Here is a 15774-nt window from a genome sequence, read left to right as displayed (position 1 = left end):
AGAGGGGAAGAACAGGATGGGTCCTGACTTTCTGAAGGGGAAGTTTTTGGTTTTGTTTGGCTTTGAAGCATTTGAAGTCGCTGAAATCCCCGAAGCATTGAGGGGATCTCCCAGTGATTCTGACAGTACAACTGTTTGCACAGCCTCGCCGGACCAGTCAGGACAGGTTAGGTTATGCTGCAGTAATAAACATCCTGCAAATCTCAGTGCCTTTAAATCAGAAACTTCTCTCTCATATTACATGCCTTTTGCTGGTTGGCATGGAGAGTCTGTTCTTCAAAGCCACTCGGGGACCCAGGCTGATGGATCCCAGCCACCACATCTGATGTTGCCAGTCACCATGCCAGAGGGAAACCAAGAGAGCCTGGAAGTTCCTACATATCCAGACCATCCTACACAGTGGGAGCAGGAGGTGCAATCCTATCATGTGCTTAGAATTGGGAGGGGGCACCTGGGTGGCTCAGTCGGTTGGGCATCAACTCTTGATTTCGGCTCAGGTCATTATCTCAGTGTTGTGGGATCAAGCTTGGCACTGAGCATGGAGCCTGCTTAAGACCCCCCCGCCTCTCCTTCTGCCCCTCTCCCCTGCTTGCACTCTCTTCCTCTCTCTAAAATTAAAAATATATATATATTTTTAATGAAATGAACTCAATTGTCAGCTACCAACTCATTTCTTAACAACCTTTAAGCCATGGTCCCTGCACCCAGGGAGGAGAGACAAAGAACTACCTGGCCCAGGGAGAATAGAAGGCACCCAGTGACCTGCTGGGCGGATAGATGTGACAGTGGTGTTGGGAACTCTATTTAAGACTCATGAACTCCTCCAAAGTTGATGGTCACTGGGGTGGATTTCTTGCCTCCATGGCCAGGGCTGAAGGCTAAGAGGATGTCTTCCCCACTTCAGGAAGATGGGCTTTCTTTGTGTCACCAACCCCCAGTGCTCCCACAGGGATCATCTGGGTCCTTGACAGTACTTGGGACAAGAGGGCAAACCAGGGTTCAAACGTGAGCAAGGATCTGAGGGCTCCTGGAAAGGTGTCACCCTGTAGGGTGGGGTGGTGGGTGGGGCTTGTTTGCCAACAGTTTAGTGATGCCTCCTCAGTCTGCATCTCAATTATGGGATTTTTCCACCCAAGTCGCTCCACCAGGCTTATGATAAGACTGGTGTGTGTATGTGTGTGTGTGTGTGTGTGTGTGTGTGTATGTTTCTTCTTTCTGTGTTGGAAAAACTCAGATATTCCAGGCAGATCTGTCTGCAGCTTCTCCCCCTCAGCCAGAGAGGGGCTCCAAGGCACAGCCACTTATATTCCAGCACAAAGTCAGCTCTGGGCCCATTGCTGTGGCAGGAAGCCAGGGACGAAGATTGTGACAGACCAGCACAAGCACAGTGGCCGGGATGGTCTTCCCGGCTCTTCCTGCTCCCACCCAACCCACCACATATGCGCACACACACACACACATGCACACACACACACACACATGCACACACACACACACAATTATCTCTTCTGGGTCTCGGTCCTCTCATTTCTGTTCCCCCTCCGCCCTCCTTCTCCATTACCCTTTGCCTGTCCATCTCTTTATCACTCCCTTCCTCTCTCTCCTGCCTCCCACCCTCTCTCCTGTCCTTACTCCCATCTCTTGTCTCCCCCACACACCCCCGTCTCTCTACAGAGGGCGCTGGGAAAGGGCCCAGCTGCTTGAAGTAACTGCTGTTACTCAGAGCTTCCAAGGGAAATAGTCTGAAGCTCCTTCAGGCCATCCTGGCCCATTCCTTACCGCCTCCCATTGGCATCACTTGGCTAAGGATTCTCTGTGAGATGAAAGGAAAAGAAGCCAGGATTCCGCCTTTTACAAAACCACTGAAGCAGCCTGGAAGTGACTCCCAAATGACTGTAGCAGAGGCTCCCCCTGCTGAAGCGAGATAGGCCCGAGAAAGCAAACAGTGGGTGCAGTGGGAGAGTGGCCAGGTCCTTGTGGAGATCTGTCCTGTCCCCTAGCCTAACCTCCCTGACCTCAGCTGTCAGGGTGGGGGGGCAGTGCTTGGTCAGGCGTATACTGCCCACTGCCCATTGGCCTGTGCTGGGGCGTTCACATGTCCTCTGCAGGTCGTTTGCAAACTCTGCCTCAGTGTTCTCAAACTTTAGCTTAAGAATCACCAGGAAAGGGGCACCTGCGTGGCTCAGTTGGTTAAGCATCCGACTTCAGCTCAGGTCATGATCTCATGATCCGTGAGTTTGAGCCCCACCTGGGGCTTTGTGCTGACAGCTCAGAGCCTGGAGCCTGCTTCCGATTCTGTGTCTTCCTCTCTCTCTGCCCCTCCCCTGCTCATGATCTCTCAAAAATAAATAAAAACATTTTTAAAAATTAAAAAAAAAAAAAAGAATCGCCAGGGAAGCTCATCCACATTGCAGTTCCTGGGCTACACCCTTACTGATTGGAATCATGTGGGCGGGGTCCCAGAATCTGTTTTGAACCCCGACACCAGCCTATAAAGAGGAAATTGAGCAGATTCTGAAACACTGAGACTACAGGCCTGTAGCTCTGGGCACTGAAAGAGGCACCAGGCCCTCCAGAGTGGGCTCACTAACCGCATGGGGAGCCCAGATGTGCCCCCACATCCTCCTAGTTAGGCCCACTTTTAACATGGACTAGCCTATTTTAAGAGCATGCTCGCCATAAATCTAAATGCCATGTGGATTCTTTCCAGATATTTGTGACCGAACTGAGCCACTGACTGAACTTATCTGACACAAGAGCTTCTATTTCTTTTTTTCTTAAGTCTATTTATTTATTTTGAGAGAGAGAGAGAAAGAGAGAGAGAATGTGAGTGCACACACAAGCAGGGAAGGGGCAGAGAGAAGGAAAGACAGAATCCTAAGCAGGCTCCACGCCATCGGGACAGACCCTGATGTGGGGCTTGAACTCACGAACCATCAGATCATGACCTGAGCAGAGATCCACAAGTCAGATGCTTTGCTGACTAAGCTACCCAGGCGCCCCAAGAGCATCTGTTTCTTGATCTACCCTGCACAGGGTCCTCACAGCCAAGGGAGGGGCAGGGGGTGTGCAGAGAATTAACGTTGTGTTTCAGGCACTTTGTGGAAATATCTGATCTATTCCTACCCGTAACTTTGAAAGATGTCATCACCACTTTACAAATGAGACCAAGGCACGGTGTTTCAATACACCCTCCACAGCGACACCAAAGAGTCATATCTTTAAAATACCAGTTGGCCTTGGCTTTAAACCTGTTTCTATGCTTCCCTGAGGTAAAGCTCAAATTCCCTAGTGTGGCCTACAGGACCTTTTGGGTCTGGCTGCCCTCTTTCCTCAACACTGACTTCCCACTTCAGCTTACTCCACAGTGACACACATTCTTACAGTTCTTTCCATGCCGTGGCTGTGCTGTTCCCACTGCCGGGGACGCCTGTCATGCCTTCTTTGCTAGGCAACTCCACTCACCTGCCAAGACCTCACCGGAGTCCACTGCCGCCCGAGTCCTTCCCTGACCTAACTGTGGTCCCCTGTGATGACGGTGACGTAATGCCACACTTGAGCTGTGTGTTCCTACTCTCCTCATGACACTGAGATGCCTCCCCCATCAAGGTGAACTCCTCCGGTAGCAGGTGAGGCATCGTAGTCACCTGTGTGGTTTTGGTACCCATAACCGGGCCTGGCACAGTACGGGTGTTCGGTTCATGCCTGAGGAACCGAGTGGGCTCATTTTAAGTGTCGTGTTAGGAATCACTACAGAGGACAGAAGGAGTTTAAGAGGTCTTCAGACACCTGAGGATCTTACAACGTTCTGAATCTGGGCCTTGGTCCAGTTCCTCACACAGAATCAGAAGCTCTGCAGGAGTTTAAATCAGGGGAGGCGTCCACGTCCCAGCACAGGAACAGACTGGAGCCTTTGAGCATGTCCTCTGCTGGGCTCTGCTCATGAGATCACAGAGCCTGGATCATATCATGTCTCAAAAATCCACACTTGGCTTTCAGGGATCCCCTGGCTCTTCTGCTGAGCTCCACCAAGCATATGTGATCCAGAGGCAGCCACAGCTGCCAGGGAAAATCCATGCTGGGACTTCCCTACAAGGCCATTGATGAGCCAGAAGTGTCAGCCTGAACTTCACGCAGGCAGAGCAGACCAGGCGTGCCCAGGGCCCAGGGCCGTGGAGAGGCAGCAGCTGGTTCCAGGGGCCCCAGACTCTGAGCCCATTGGGTATAGATGACCCCATGGACGCCACCCCCCCAAATGGCATACGTGAAGCCACTTAGGCCCGATGCAAGCAGCCCCTCGGTGCCCCTCCCCTGGGTCTTTAGAGGGTGCTGGTCTTTTCCATAGAGAAGCAGCATGGACGGTATCAGAATGCAGGACCCAGGTGTCCTCACTTCTGCCCTGCTGGGTCATTAGGCAGGGTAGCCTCTGAGGACATGGAGGTTTCGTGAAGACGGGCAGGAAAGATTTCTGGGGTGATCTAGAGTCAAGCATAGTGTTGTTTTCATGCTTCATGCACAAATGGAGCCTCCCACGCATCTCCCTCCCCTCATGGGGCTACTTGACTGCGTTCTCCCCCACCCCCTAGGCTAGGTGGGTAGCTGAGTTCTGCTTAAGGGAAGGCTGGATGTAGTGCGGGGAAAGACTGCGTTTGTACAAGTCTGAGTGCCCAGGCACCGTTCTAGCTTCTAGGCAAAATGAGGGAATACTCAAAATGGTCCACAGCAGTGCTTAAGCTCGATATTTAGGACACAGCCTAGGTTTTGAACAGTGGTGGGGAATGGGGGTGGGGGAGGAGTAGGCCCTTAGATGGTAGATTTGAGTTGGTGGGGGAGAGAGATCTCCTTTCTCCCCAAGTCCCAGGCCCCCTATAAGTCCCCCCCAAATGACTGGGGGCAGGAGAAGGAATGGGCAGGCAAGCCCTCCCAGCAGGATGCCATCTTCCTCGGACTTTTCCCTGAAATTAGGGCCCATTTAGGGGAAAGGCAGGGATCAGGAAGTGACCAGTCCCGCCTCCGTTTCCCAGTCCTTGTCCTCACAGATCCCCACCCACCGCCTGCTGGGATGTCAAACACACACACAGCCAAGAGCCTTCCCCTGCCTCACAGACACAGCCCAGCGAGAGCCACTCAGAAGTAGAGAAAAAGAAGGCCACGCCACATTTATTCCACTTCTTCAAGGTGCAGGCCTCTTATCTCCTTTGGGCACTGGGCTTACGGGCCTGTGCTCACTGTTGACAGTGGCTGGCTGCGTCTCCCAGAGCCCGGCAGTGCCTCGGGCAGAATGAGGAGGGCAAGGGTCCCCGGGGACCTAGCACCTGGCCTTGACCACCCATTCTCTCAACTCTGCCAGGCTCTGCCAGACCAAGAGTAGAGGCAAAATCAGGCTCTGGAATGCCTGGGGCTGAGGGTGGGGAGCCCCAGAAATCGTAGGAGAGGGGAGGGTTGTATGTTCCCTGGGGAACCCCTCAAGAGGAAGGAAGACTGAAATTAGGTCGCTTGACCTAGCATCCTAGGGGAACCCCTGGAGGCCTCCTCTTCTGTTCCCTGAGAAGTGAAGCCCCGTAAACCAGAAGAGGTGGGTGGGCAGATCGATGGGAGTGATCTGAGTCTCTTCTCCCCCCAGGCGGCCTGCCAGCTTTAGCCACACAGGCCTGGGAGACGGAGGAGCCGTACCTGAGCCTGTGTGAGAGAGACACAAAGTTCAGCCCAGGCAGTGGGGCCTGTCGGAGATGGCCTGGCACCCCAGGTCCTACTGTGCTTCTTCCGGCAGAGAGGCAGTGGAAGGTAATGCTGGTGACACCTCCCAGCTGTTGGCCAGGAGAGAGGTAGGCTGATGAGATGGGACCAGACATCATCCTGTGTTAGGTCCCGCACTGTAGGCAGGAGAGCGGGCTTTGAATGATTCTAATGCTTCAGGATGTTGTGCACCCCATGGAGCTCGGACCTCAGGATTCAGGGGCCGACGGGGGCCTACTTAACCTGTAAGGAAAGCTACCAGTTAGCTTCCCCCACCTAGGCAGAGAAGCCTGCAGCCCGTAACCCAGGACCCAACACACTCAACTTTCAGGAACACCCAGCCATTTTATCCTGAGCTGTCCCCTCGTCGTGTCTTTGACCCCCGACTCTGGTCCTCATCCCTGACTACACTTTAGAATCACCTGGGGAGTTTATAAAATCCCCAACCTCCTGCAGCACCAGAGTCTCTGGAGGCAAGACCTGGGAGCCACTCTCTTCAAAGCTCCCCTGGTGAATCCAGTGTGGCCAAAGGTCAGGAGCAGCTGAGGTGGGGAGAGGAATTCAACTCGTTTCTGTAGGCTCTTTGGCTACAGCTCTGAATAAGGAAGTGAAAACTCACTAAAGTTTTGAGTTATCTGTAAATAAACTCCATATCACAGCAAGAAAAATTTATGTCAGCACTAAAATTGGAACTTCCTGCCCACGAGGGCCTCTTGGGAAAGAATTCCAGCCCCCCCCCCCCCCCCCCGCCCTTGCAGGGGTTTAAGAGGATGGATTCTCCCCTTGCTGGGATGGGTCAGGGAGGAGCTCCCTCCTCAGCCCAAGGACCCTGAAAGTCAGGAAAAACGTAAGTTCTGCTCCTGGCTCCCCAGCTCCCAATACTTGCCATTTAGTGAGCCCTTTCCTCTGTGCCCCTCCTCCCCAGCACATGGTGTCTCTCATCCTGCTTAGTCCAACATCAGGGAGGGGCACCATTCATTCCTATTTCACAGGGGAGGGAACCGAAGCTGAAAGCAGGACAAATCTCCCAGGTTCATGCCCTTTGTACAGAGCAGCCAGGAGTCAGGTCCTGTTGGAATTTCTGCAGATTCTTTCCACTGCGCCCCAGGTTGTCCCGTGGGGAAGCGACAGACTAGGCTGATGGGAAGGGTGTGGGGTGTGCGCGCACATGCACAAGTGTGTATGTATGTAAACAGGCACTCTGACCTTCAGGGCAAGGACCATCCTCGATGCCGAGATTAGGTCCCCCCTTCTCCTTGGTATTAAAAATGTGCTTTATACAAGCAGGACTACTAGACGGCAGGGCTTTTTCCCTTTCAAATGCGCTTACTTGGATATGTGAGAAGTTGGTCAGTCTGTTATTCTCCAGCTCTCTTTTGTGAATGTCACTGGTGCAAAAAATCCAAAAGTCTGAGCCCTGCTGCACCCCCTGTGGTACACCTTGCCCCCCACCCTGGGGAGGGGACCCTAACAGGAGGTGATCCAGAGTCTCTGAGGCTGGGCCCGCAGCCTGGCGGCCCTGGGAACATGTGCACAAAGATGGAGCCCAACAGGGCCGGAGAAAGGCCTCGGGCAGTTAACCCACGTTCTGTGCTGCGGTTTCCTGGTGTGGGACATGGACAGCAGGACTCTATGGATGGTTGCGGAGGTTGAAGGGCGCGGTCTGGGGAAGGCATCAGGCGGAGTCCACATTTTCAGGGAGCAGGATGTGGCCACAAACCCACGTGCCTCTGAGTCCTCCTGTCTGACTTTATTGAGGCTCACGTCCTCAAGACTCTAGTGAAAGCCTACACCTCACAAAGATGGCGACCCACCTAAGGACAAGGCCAAAGCTCTGACGTGACTGGAAAAGGGACACCTGTCATCAAACCTGCATGGGCAGGCACAGGGACCCAAGGGTGGCTTGAGGAGCCGCCCGTCCCCACACACAGTGGGAGCTCCTTACCCTTCAATGATGCGGTTGTTGTCCTGAAGGTCGAAGGCCAGCAGCTTCACCTCCTCGCAGAGCTCCTGCATGCTGTCCAAGGCAGAGGGCAGAGAGGCGGCTGTGGCTGAGGCCCAGCCGCCCGCCTGACCCCTTCCCCAGGAAGCCCGCCACCCAGACTCTCTTGATTCCTGCCTCCCAGGCCTGAGGCAGAACCCCTCGGGCTCTCACCTCTGCACCCTCCCCCTCCCCCACTATTCCCTTCCACACACACTTCCCCTCTTCTCTCCAGCACTTACTGCAGAACCAGGTCTGTCAGTGCAGGGCTGGGGTGGGGAGCTGTGGGGGGTGCTGAGACCTGAGCCCCCATTGTTCTGTCCTGAAGGAGCTGGTGAGATAACTGGTCAAGGATCTGAAGGGAAAGCCACACTTTAGTCAGGAGGGGGGGCCAGCAGGTGTGTTTCTTTGTAAGGGAGGTGTGAGTAAGGGTAAGAAAAGGGTGACAAAATGGCTCTCAGCCTGCATCCCTGGGGCACCCAGAATGCCCAAGCCTTTCCCACAAGCTCCTGCTTCCCACCCTGGGAGCATGGCTGACACAGCCACCCTCCCTCGACTGTGCTTGGATTTAACGGTCCAGACTGTCCAGTTCTCCGCTGGGTCCAGCCCACAATGCCATGGCCCAGCCCAAGCCAGGAGCTCCAGAGAAGGGGCAGGGCAGCCCAGCCAGCCTCTGAAGGGATGAGGCTGGCTACAGGTGCCACGGGCTGGGGACCAGAGAAGCAGCCTTCCCAGAGCTGCCTGTGTGGGGGTCTCTTCCCAGAGAGCAGACTAAAAGACCACAGAGAGTTCACGTGGCCTCTCTCAGGAGTAGCTTGGACACTTCCCGGCTCCACGGGGCCCGAGGAAGATGTCCCAGAGTTCTGGAAGCTGTCTGTGCAGTGACCTTCAGTCTCAGATCACCAGGAAGTGCCTTCCCTTCCCTCTGTCCCCACCTCAGGGCACATTTGTATGTTAGAGACCTCCGACCCCACAAAGTGCTTGGGTTTGGTTGAAGGCAGCCCTGCCCAAAGGCAGGGGAATGGCCCCGTGGCCCCAGGGTGCCGGATTGACCTGGCTTCCTCTCGGCAGCCCGGGTGCCCCCTGAAGATCTCGCACCTTGCTGAGGCTCTCCTGGGCTCCCTGGGCTTCTGTGTTAAAGGCAGCCACAGAACAGCTGACCATACGCAAGCGGATCCTGGTCTCGTGCACCTCCCTGGAGAGAGCAGGTAAGAAATCAGAGCTGGGTTTGCGCGTTCTGACAGGGGCCCATCCAGCCGCCCTTCGGGTCGCCACGCAGACACGGGGAGAGGCTTTCCAGACAGCGGAGGATGGAGATGATGGGTCCTGGCATCTGCCCCCCTCACTGCCTCTTGCCAGGTGCGCCCTCACCTCTCACGGAGGGCACTTCTGACTGAGACTGTTGAGGGTCCGAGCAGAACCACGGCGGGAGTGCACAACCACATGTGGCTGGGCCCACCACACATGCCAGTGAGGACGAGCTCGGGGCCAGGTCAGGCTCCAGACAGACAGAGGAAGCCCACCCCAGGGCATTTACTACGGGAACGGCCCCATTTCCAGAGCAAATCAAGGTCAGGACTCTTTTACGAATTCTCTTTTTCTCTAAGTGGAGGGAGTGGGCAGGACCATTTTCCCCACTGCACAAAAAGGAAACCAACCCAAGGACAGATAAACCAGTGGTTGATTCTCACCCCTGCCTACACATTAGAATTACCTGGAGGCGCTTTTAAAGTGCTGACTTGCAAGCCTGACCTCAGACCAATTAAATCAGAATTTGGGGTGGGGTGGGGTGGGGTGGGGGGGTGGAGGAGGAGCTGTGTTCTAATGTGAGGATGGGTGTCAGCCCCATAACAAGCCCACAGGTCATACGGGCCTGGGAACCTGCCCTCTCTTCTCAGGAGGGGCCGGTATTCCCACAGGCAGGGGAAGGAGGGAGGGACTCATCGGAGAAGGGAAAACCCAGAACTCCTACAGGGGGCCGTCTGAGAGGGTTCTATTTAAGGGCCGCATCCCACTCCTCCCCAGAGAGGGGGCTTCCCAACACAACCACCTGGAAACATGGAAAGAAGCCAGAGTTTCCAGGCAGTCATACCCACAGACTAGTCTTTGCTACTTACTAGCTGTGTGGTATTGAGAATGAGACCTGTGCCCTGAGCCTCAGTTTCCTCATCTGTGAAGTGGGGTGAGCGTGTGTACTGCGTAGGTAGATGTTGTGGGATTAAATAAGCTAACGTACAGAAATCTCCCAGGTGCACAAAAAAACCCCTCATGTTCTGGTCTTTGTGCCTTTACTCCCACCTCCCCTCAGTTAGGGCTCTGCAAGCCCGAAGGGCCAGGCTCAGAAGGGCCCTGGGGGTCCACGAGCTCAGCTCAGTGGGGAGGGTCCGACTGTTACCTCATCCACTTGCCGTGCGTGACTAGAGATGTCTGGTACTTCTGCACGCACTTCTCCTGGAATACCTGCAGGAGCCTTTTGGCTAAATGACCGAAATTCACCCTGAAAAGACAGAGAGACCCCCAGGCACAGAGATAAGCAACGAGAGCCACCCGTGCACAAGGGCAGCATCCCTCAGTGTCCACCGCCTCAAGGCCCACGGCAGGGCTGCCTGTCCCAACAAGCAGGAAATGACGCTTGCACACATGAACTGTGGAGATCGGAGTGGCTGGAACACACGACCCAGCAACAGAGAGATGTGGGGGAAGGACAAGGGGGCCTCAGAGAACACACACGCTCACAGGCTCAGTCCTCACAGGGGAGACGAGATGGTTCTGCAGAGACTGAGAGACCGTGTGTGTGTGTGTGTGTGTGTGTGTGTGTGTGAGGGTTAGGGACGGGTGTAGAGCTGGGGGAGTAAGTCTACAAATAACCACTGAAGTCAGGAAGGGTCTCCTGCAAGAGGAGAGTCCAGCATACAGAGGAGCAGAGAGCAGTGCGAGGGAACGCTCCGGCAGAGGTCAGAAGCCGGAAGCGGTAAGCGGGGAGTCAGTGAGGGCAACTAAGAATGGAAATATTCCAAACAGTCTTGTTCATACTAGAAATAAACCCAGTTACATCAAGACTGCTTCAGGGAAACCTCCCTCTGAGTCAGCTACACGATCTCCCTCCCCTGACCCCAGATAACCTGCCCCCACATACAGTTACCCGCTTTTCTTCTGCCTAAGCCCGGATCAGAGCCCTCCACCCCATCTGGTCAGGGACAGAGTATCACTCCCGGCGACACCCACCCTCCCGCTCACCCACCTGCCAGGGCACGGGCCACTCACTTATCCAGCTTGTGAATCTGCTCCTCGTTGTAGCCGAGGCCTGAAGGAAACAGACAGGAATGGTGTCGCCTGTTTAATTAGTCAACGAAACAGAATGCCACAAGGGTCTGGGGACAACTACAAAGATGAAGGCAGCTCAGCCTGGGCCCTCAAGAGCTCAATGGACCCAGAAAGGTCAAGAGTGAAACAAACAGCCAGGAAAGGGGGCGGGGGCAGGGGGGAAGGCATGAAGCTGCAGAGAAATTGCCATAAGGTTCCTGGGGCTGGGGGTAGAGAGATGATACTTGGGGATACTTTCAGGCGGGATGTGGTGGATGAGGACCTTGAAGGAAGCGTGGTCAGCCCTAGCTCCTCCTCCAAGGTCATCCAAGACCCCTCCGGAGTGGCTGATGCCTAGTCTGTGGGCCCCATTCCTGACCATTCGAGCTGCAGGCAGAGCCAGCTGGGCTCTGCAGCAAGGGGCTGGATAAGCCGGGCCACCACCCTGTACCTCGCCTTCATTCTCTACCTCCCCCCTTCTTGGACCAGCCACTTTTGCCAGAAGAGCTGGTTTTCACCGCCTTGGCCACCTCCTGCCAATGCTCACCACAGTAGGGAGATGCTGCCCCCTCCTGGGCTTCGAGGGAATGGGCCTCCCGGGGGGTGACCTGACACTTGAGTTTTGCCTTGCTGCCCCCTCCCGGTTCCCTAATGGCAGAACCCCCTCCCTGGGATCTTTGTCCTGGGCCCTGCTCTCAGCTCTCTGAGCACTCGTGAAGTCCCAGCTCCACGTCCCAGCCCAGCCTCCTGGTAGCAGGAGGTGGTAGGCAAGTGACCTCATCTCATCGAGTCGGCTTCCTCATCCATCGTCTATAACACCAGGACGGGTGTGAGGAGAGAGAGAGAACCAGGAAGCATATTTCGGAATGGCCTCTTTCAACACTCCAGGGGGTAGCAGTCAAGAGTTATTCTTCCTTTCATTTTTAATTTTCATAAAGGACTCTTGCAGACCCATGGAAACAAAACTCTTTGAGGTTGTAAAGCGGAGTGGTTAGACATGTCCAGACCTGGATTGCTTGGGCTATTTAGTCTCCCAGGGTCTTGGTTTCCTCACCTATAACTAGGGGAGAGTAATGGTGCCTAGCGAGGTGCTCAGAAGGGTAGCGATGCTAGGACGATGGAATCCCAGTGACGAAGGCAGAAAAGCCTCCGAGGGTCTCCTGAAATCACAGCAAGGAGGCCAGCTGGGCATCAGGAACAGGAGAGTCTCAGTTTCCCCATCTCCTGTGCTGCTCCCCTACTCCCTCCCCCCCCCCCCCACAGCCAGACCCAGAGGCAGGACTGAGGCTCCCACGGAGACAAGATCATCCGGATCTGTATGTCTGAGTCGGCAGCCACGAGACACGGGTGGTTACTGAGCACCTGCCGAGTGGCTAGTATGACCGAGGAACTGAATTTTATTTTAATGTAACTAATTCAATTAATCAACAACTTAAAGCTGGAGCAGTGTAAAATATTGTTTTCCCATGGAACACAGCTCTATGGCTTTGGTGAGACGACAGCTCACCTGCCAAAAAATTAGCTTCTGAACAGAGATGTGCTGTGAGTGTCCAAGACACCAGGATTGTGAGGAATTAGCATGTGGCAAAAAAAAAAAAAAAGGTAAAATATCTTTTTAGTAATTTGGCTTATGTTGATTACATGCTGAAATGACAATTTGGACACATTGGGTTAAATAAAATATATCATGAAAATTAATTTCACCTGTTTGTTTTTACTTTTTAAATTCTGGCACGTAGAGAACTCAAAGTTAGGTATGTTTCTGGCATCACATTTCTATGGGTTAGTGCTTTTTAGATAATTCTAGGGATGGAGGCAAACTTGACACTCAAGACCAAGGCCTTCACACATCGGGAGATGTTTGCTACGTGGGTGGAGAGGGAGAGGGTTGGCTCCTGGTGTGTTAGTCTCCTAACCCCAAGAGTCAGCTGAGGTCTCCCAGGCCCCCAGGTCCACAAGCCTCCCCTAGGTTCCATCTTACCCTGTCCCGTGATGGCAGTCACCTTGGGCAAGCAGCTGCCCATCCCTGAGCCTGTAAATGAGCTGTCCCCACCCAGAGGGTCTTTGTTCAGATGAGTAGATAACACAGGCTAAGTAGTTGGCCCAGTGACTACATGACATTTCTTCAGATCCTCCCTTATCTGGGAAACCTGGCTGTTTTAATGAGCCAAAGACGCAGCAGGTAGCGAAACATTCCTTAAACTGTAAAGTGCCCTGCAGAAGTGAGGGGTCTCTTTCAAAGGCCACCTCTCCCATAGCAGCCAGGCTCCAGCCAGCTGAGTCCCCCACCCATGCCATCTAAGCCTCTTACATGGCAATAGGTACAGGCTTCACGTCCCTCAGTTCACAGAGGGACACGGCCTAGACCAGCTGCACCCCGGCTGGCCTCACATGCACCATCCACATAGGGGTCTCCAGCGGCAACACCGGTGCTGTATTGAGAGAGAGCCGGATAAGCAGAGGGAAGGAAGGAAGGAAGGAAGGAAGGAAGGAAGGAAGGAAGGAAGGAAGGAAGGGAGGGAGGAAGGAAGGAAGGAAGAAGGGAGAGATGGGAGAGAAGAGAGAGAGCAGGGAGGAGTTTGCTCTCCCCTTGGCTCACCTGGCCTCATTCTGGATTTCTTGAACTGTTTGTAGATGAGGTTCATCTTGTCCAAACAGCACTGAATCTGCTGGATGCTGTGGGCAGGAGACAGGGACCAGGCAATGGGAGAATCCAACAGCACAGAGGAAAGGGTAAGGGAGCAGTTGGCATGGCCGGTGGGGGGGCGGGGGGCTGGGGTAGCGGAGGAGCTGCCTGCCTGAGGAAGGAGCCTCATTGCCACAGTTTTGGGGGCTAGTCTGGAAATGAGAGTGACTTTCCTGTCCCTAAGCTTGTTTGAAGTGCCTTGGGGACGGCCAGCCACCTCTCATTCCCATGCTTATTCCTTCTCTCTCTCTCTCTCTCTCTCCCTCACACACACACACACACACACACACACACGCACATACGCACACAAGGTATTGAGTAAGACATAAGATAGACAAAAAGCCAAGGGGACAGGCCACGGAATGGCCTTTGCTATACTAGAAGGCTTGAGAACAGAATCCAGGAAGGACCCTGAGAGCCTAAGAGCCTGGCAGTGCCTGGGGTAGATGGGAGAGGAGCAGAAATCTCTCTTCTGGTCGCCTGGGAAGAATAGAAATATTGCCCTCTTGGTATATTCAACGCCTGGCACACAGAAGGTGCTTAAATAATGAATCAACAATCCCTGTCTAAAACGAGAATGAATCCAAGGGTCCTCAGTCTTGCCTGGAGGCAGGGGAATGAGGGAGATGACCTCCCAAGGACCTCCACCTCCTAGGGCTTAAGGTCATTATTGTTTCTTCCTTCCCCCTTTCAGGCTGGATACAAACACTTTGTTTGTATGTGTGTGTGTGTGTGTGTGTGTGTGTGTGTGTGTGTGTGTGTTGTGGGGGGAGAGGTGCTCTTCCTCACCCTCAGGCCTGTTTAGCTCCACTTCCTTCCCGAAGTCCCTCCCAGTGACCCCATCTCAGCTATTTCTGGAGCTGGACTCTGGGCAGGGCCCAAGCAGGTTCCCAGGGCTCTGTGGGTCACCTGCCCCTTGGAGAACCTGGGGTGAACAAGACCTCACCACCAGTTTTTAGCCAAAAGACTCGGGCTAGATACGGTCTTCTGATTTTAGAAAGGTAATTCAGTTACATAGGCTGTATTGTGGAAGAACCCGAGTGAGGCCTGGTTCAGCATCCCTTGTGAGATACACCCCAAGTTCAGAGAACTGTAAGAATGCTCAGTGTAGGTGGGATAAAAGAGACTCATGCCAGCTGAGGTCAGGTTTTGCAACCAAAACAAACCAAAACAAACCCAAACAAAACAAACCCTACGGCTTTCAGAACTCGTTGATTTTGGAATTGAGGGCCTGGGTTACGGATCCGGATCCGGATCCGTGTAGGCACTGAGTGATCAGGGCGGAGCCACATGCACCAGGCTGCTAGGTGGGGAGGGGGGGGGGGGCGGGGGGGGGCGGGGCATTTTCACGTTTGTTGAAAGACAGAATGAGGCTGTAGAGGCTGTAAGTCCCTGGTGTAGGCCGAGACCATGGGTCTGGAGGTAGGCAAACCTGAGCTGAGATGCCACCACCGTCACGTGTCATCGACCGGCTGTGACCCAGGGCACATTAACCTCCCTGAGTGAGCTTCCACATCTACCAAAGCAGCATGCTAGCGGTATTGTTATTTTGAGGATTAAATGAGACGCTACAAATAGGAGCGCCAACCCAGGGAATGAGCAGAGCAAGGGTTCACAATAGAAATGGAACAAAATTATTCTTTTATTTAGACCCAGTGGACCTGCGAGGATTTCTAATTTGCTCTCTGAACTCCCAGAGGGGTGCGGGACCCCAGATCCTTTTCTACTTCTGGCCAGTCTCAGGGGACGGTCTTGCACATTCTTGGATCCCACGCCACTACCCCATGCCCCAGCACCCTTGCCGAGATAAGGGAGAAAGCGGATTGATTCCTAAAAAGGCTACTGGACCTTCTGAGCTGTGCACCCCTGCCCCCACCCCCACCCAACCAGAAAGGAAAATCCCACAGACCTTCTGTCCGCATGTACCTGATCCCGGTTCTTCATCAGCTCAGAGCTCAGGTTGCTTAGGCTCATCTGGGTCTCTGTGATGTCGTGGGCATATCTGGAGAGGGCCTCAGCCAACTGGAGGACAAGAAAACAAAGGACAGACCCCCAGAGGGTCCTCAGC

The 15774-nt window shown here is 54.1% G+C and overlaps 1 protein-coding gene and 1 long non-coding RNA gene across 8 annotated transcripts in view; one reads left to right on the top strand and one right to left on the bottom strand.

The window, feature by feature from the left end:
- Positions 1 to 3723: 3723 nt before the first annotated feature.
- Positions 3724 to 15774, bottom strand: part of IKBKE (inhibitor of nuclear factor kappa B kinase subunit epsilon) — a 29287-nt gene continuing 17236 nt past the window's right edge. For 5 of the 7 annotated variants that reach the window (XM_058700747.1, XM_058700745.1, XM_058700746.1 and 2 more), the window contains 8 exons: positions 15616 to 15728; positions 13620 to 13696; positions 10982 to 11021; positions 10113 to 10214; positions 8816 to 8912; positions 7960 to 8072; positions 7682 to 7753; positions 5135 to 5979 (listed from right to left, as the gene is read on the bottom strand). In XM_058700747.1, coding sequence (XP_058556730.1) covers positions 5946 to 5979; positions 7682 to 7753; positions 7960 to 8072; positions 8816 to 8912; positions 10113 to 10214; positions 10982 to 11021; positions 13620 to 13696; positions 15616 to 15728 — 648 coding nt within the window. In that variant the 3' untranslated portion in view covers positions 5135 to 5945. Of the gene's footprint in view, positions 4479 to 5134; positions 5980 to 7681; positions 7754 to 7959; positions 8073 to 8815; positions 8913 to 10112; positions 10215 to 10981; positions 11022 to 13619; positions 13697 to 15615; positions 15729 to 15774 lie in introns of those variants that run through there. The other 2 variants (XR_009254069.1, XR_009254071.1) reach the window with 2 other exon arrangements.
- Positions 8828 to 9407, top strand: LOC131495697 (uncharacterized). The gene is made up of 2 exons (XR_009254073.1): positions 8828 to 8925; positions 9077 to 9407. It is a non-coding gene; the product is annotated as an uncharacterized LOC131495697 (long non-coding RNA).

Source organism: Neofelis nebulosa, chromosome 15 (assembly GCF_028018385.1).
Source record: "Neofelis nebulosa isolate mNeoNeb1 chromosome 15, mNeoNeb1.pri, whole genome shotgun sequence".
Taxonomy (NCBI): Eukaryota; Metazoa; Chordata; class Mammalia; order Carnivora; family Felidae; genus Neofelis; species Neofelis nebulosa.
The sequence above is the reverse complement of the archived record's forward strand: the minus strand, read 5'-3'. Positions and strand labels throughout refer to the sequence as shown.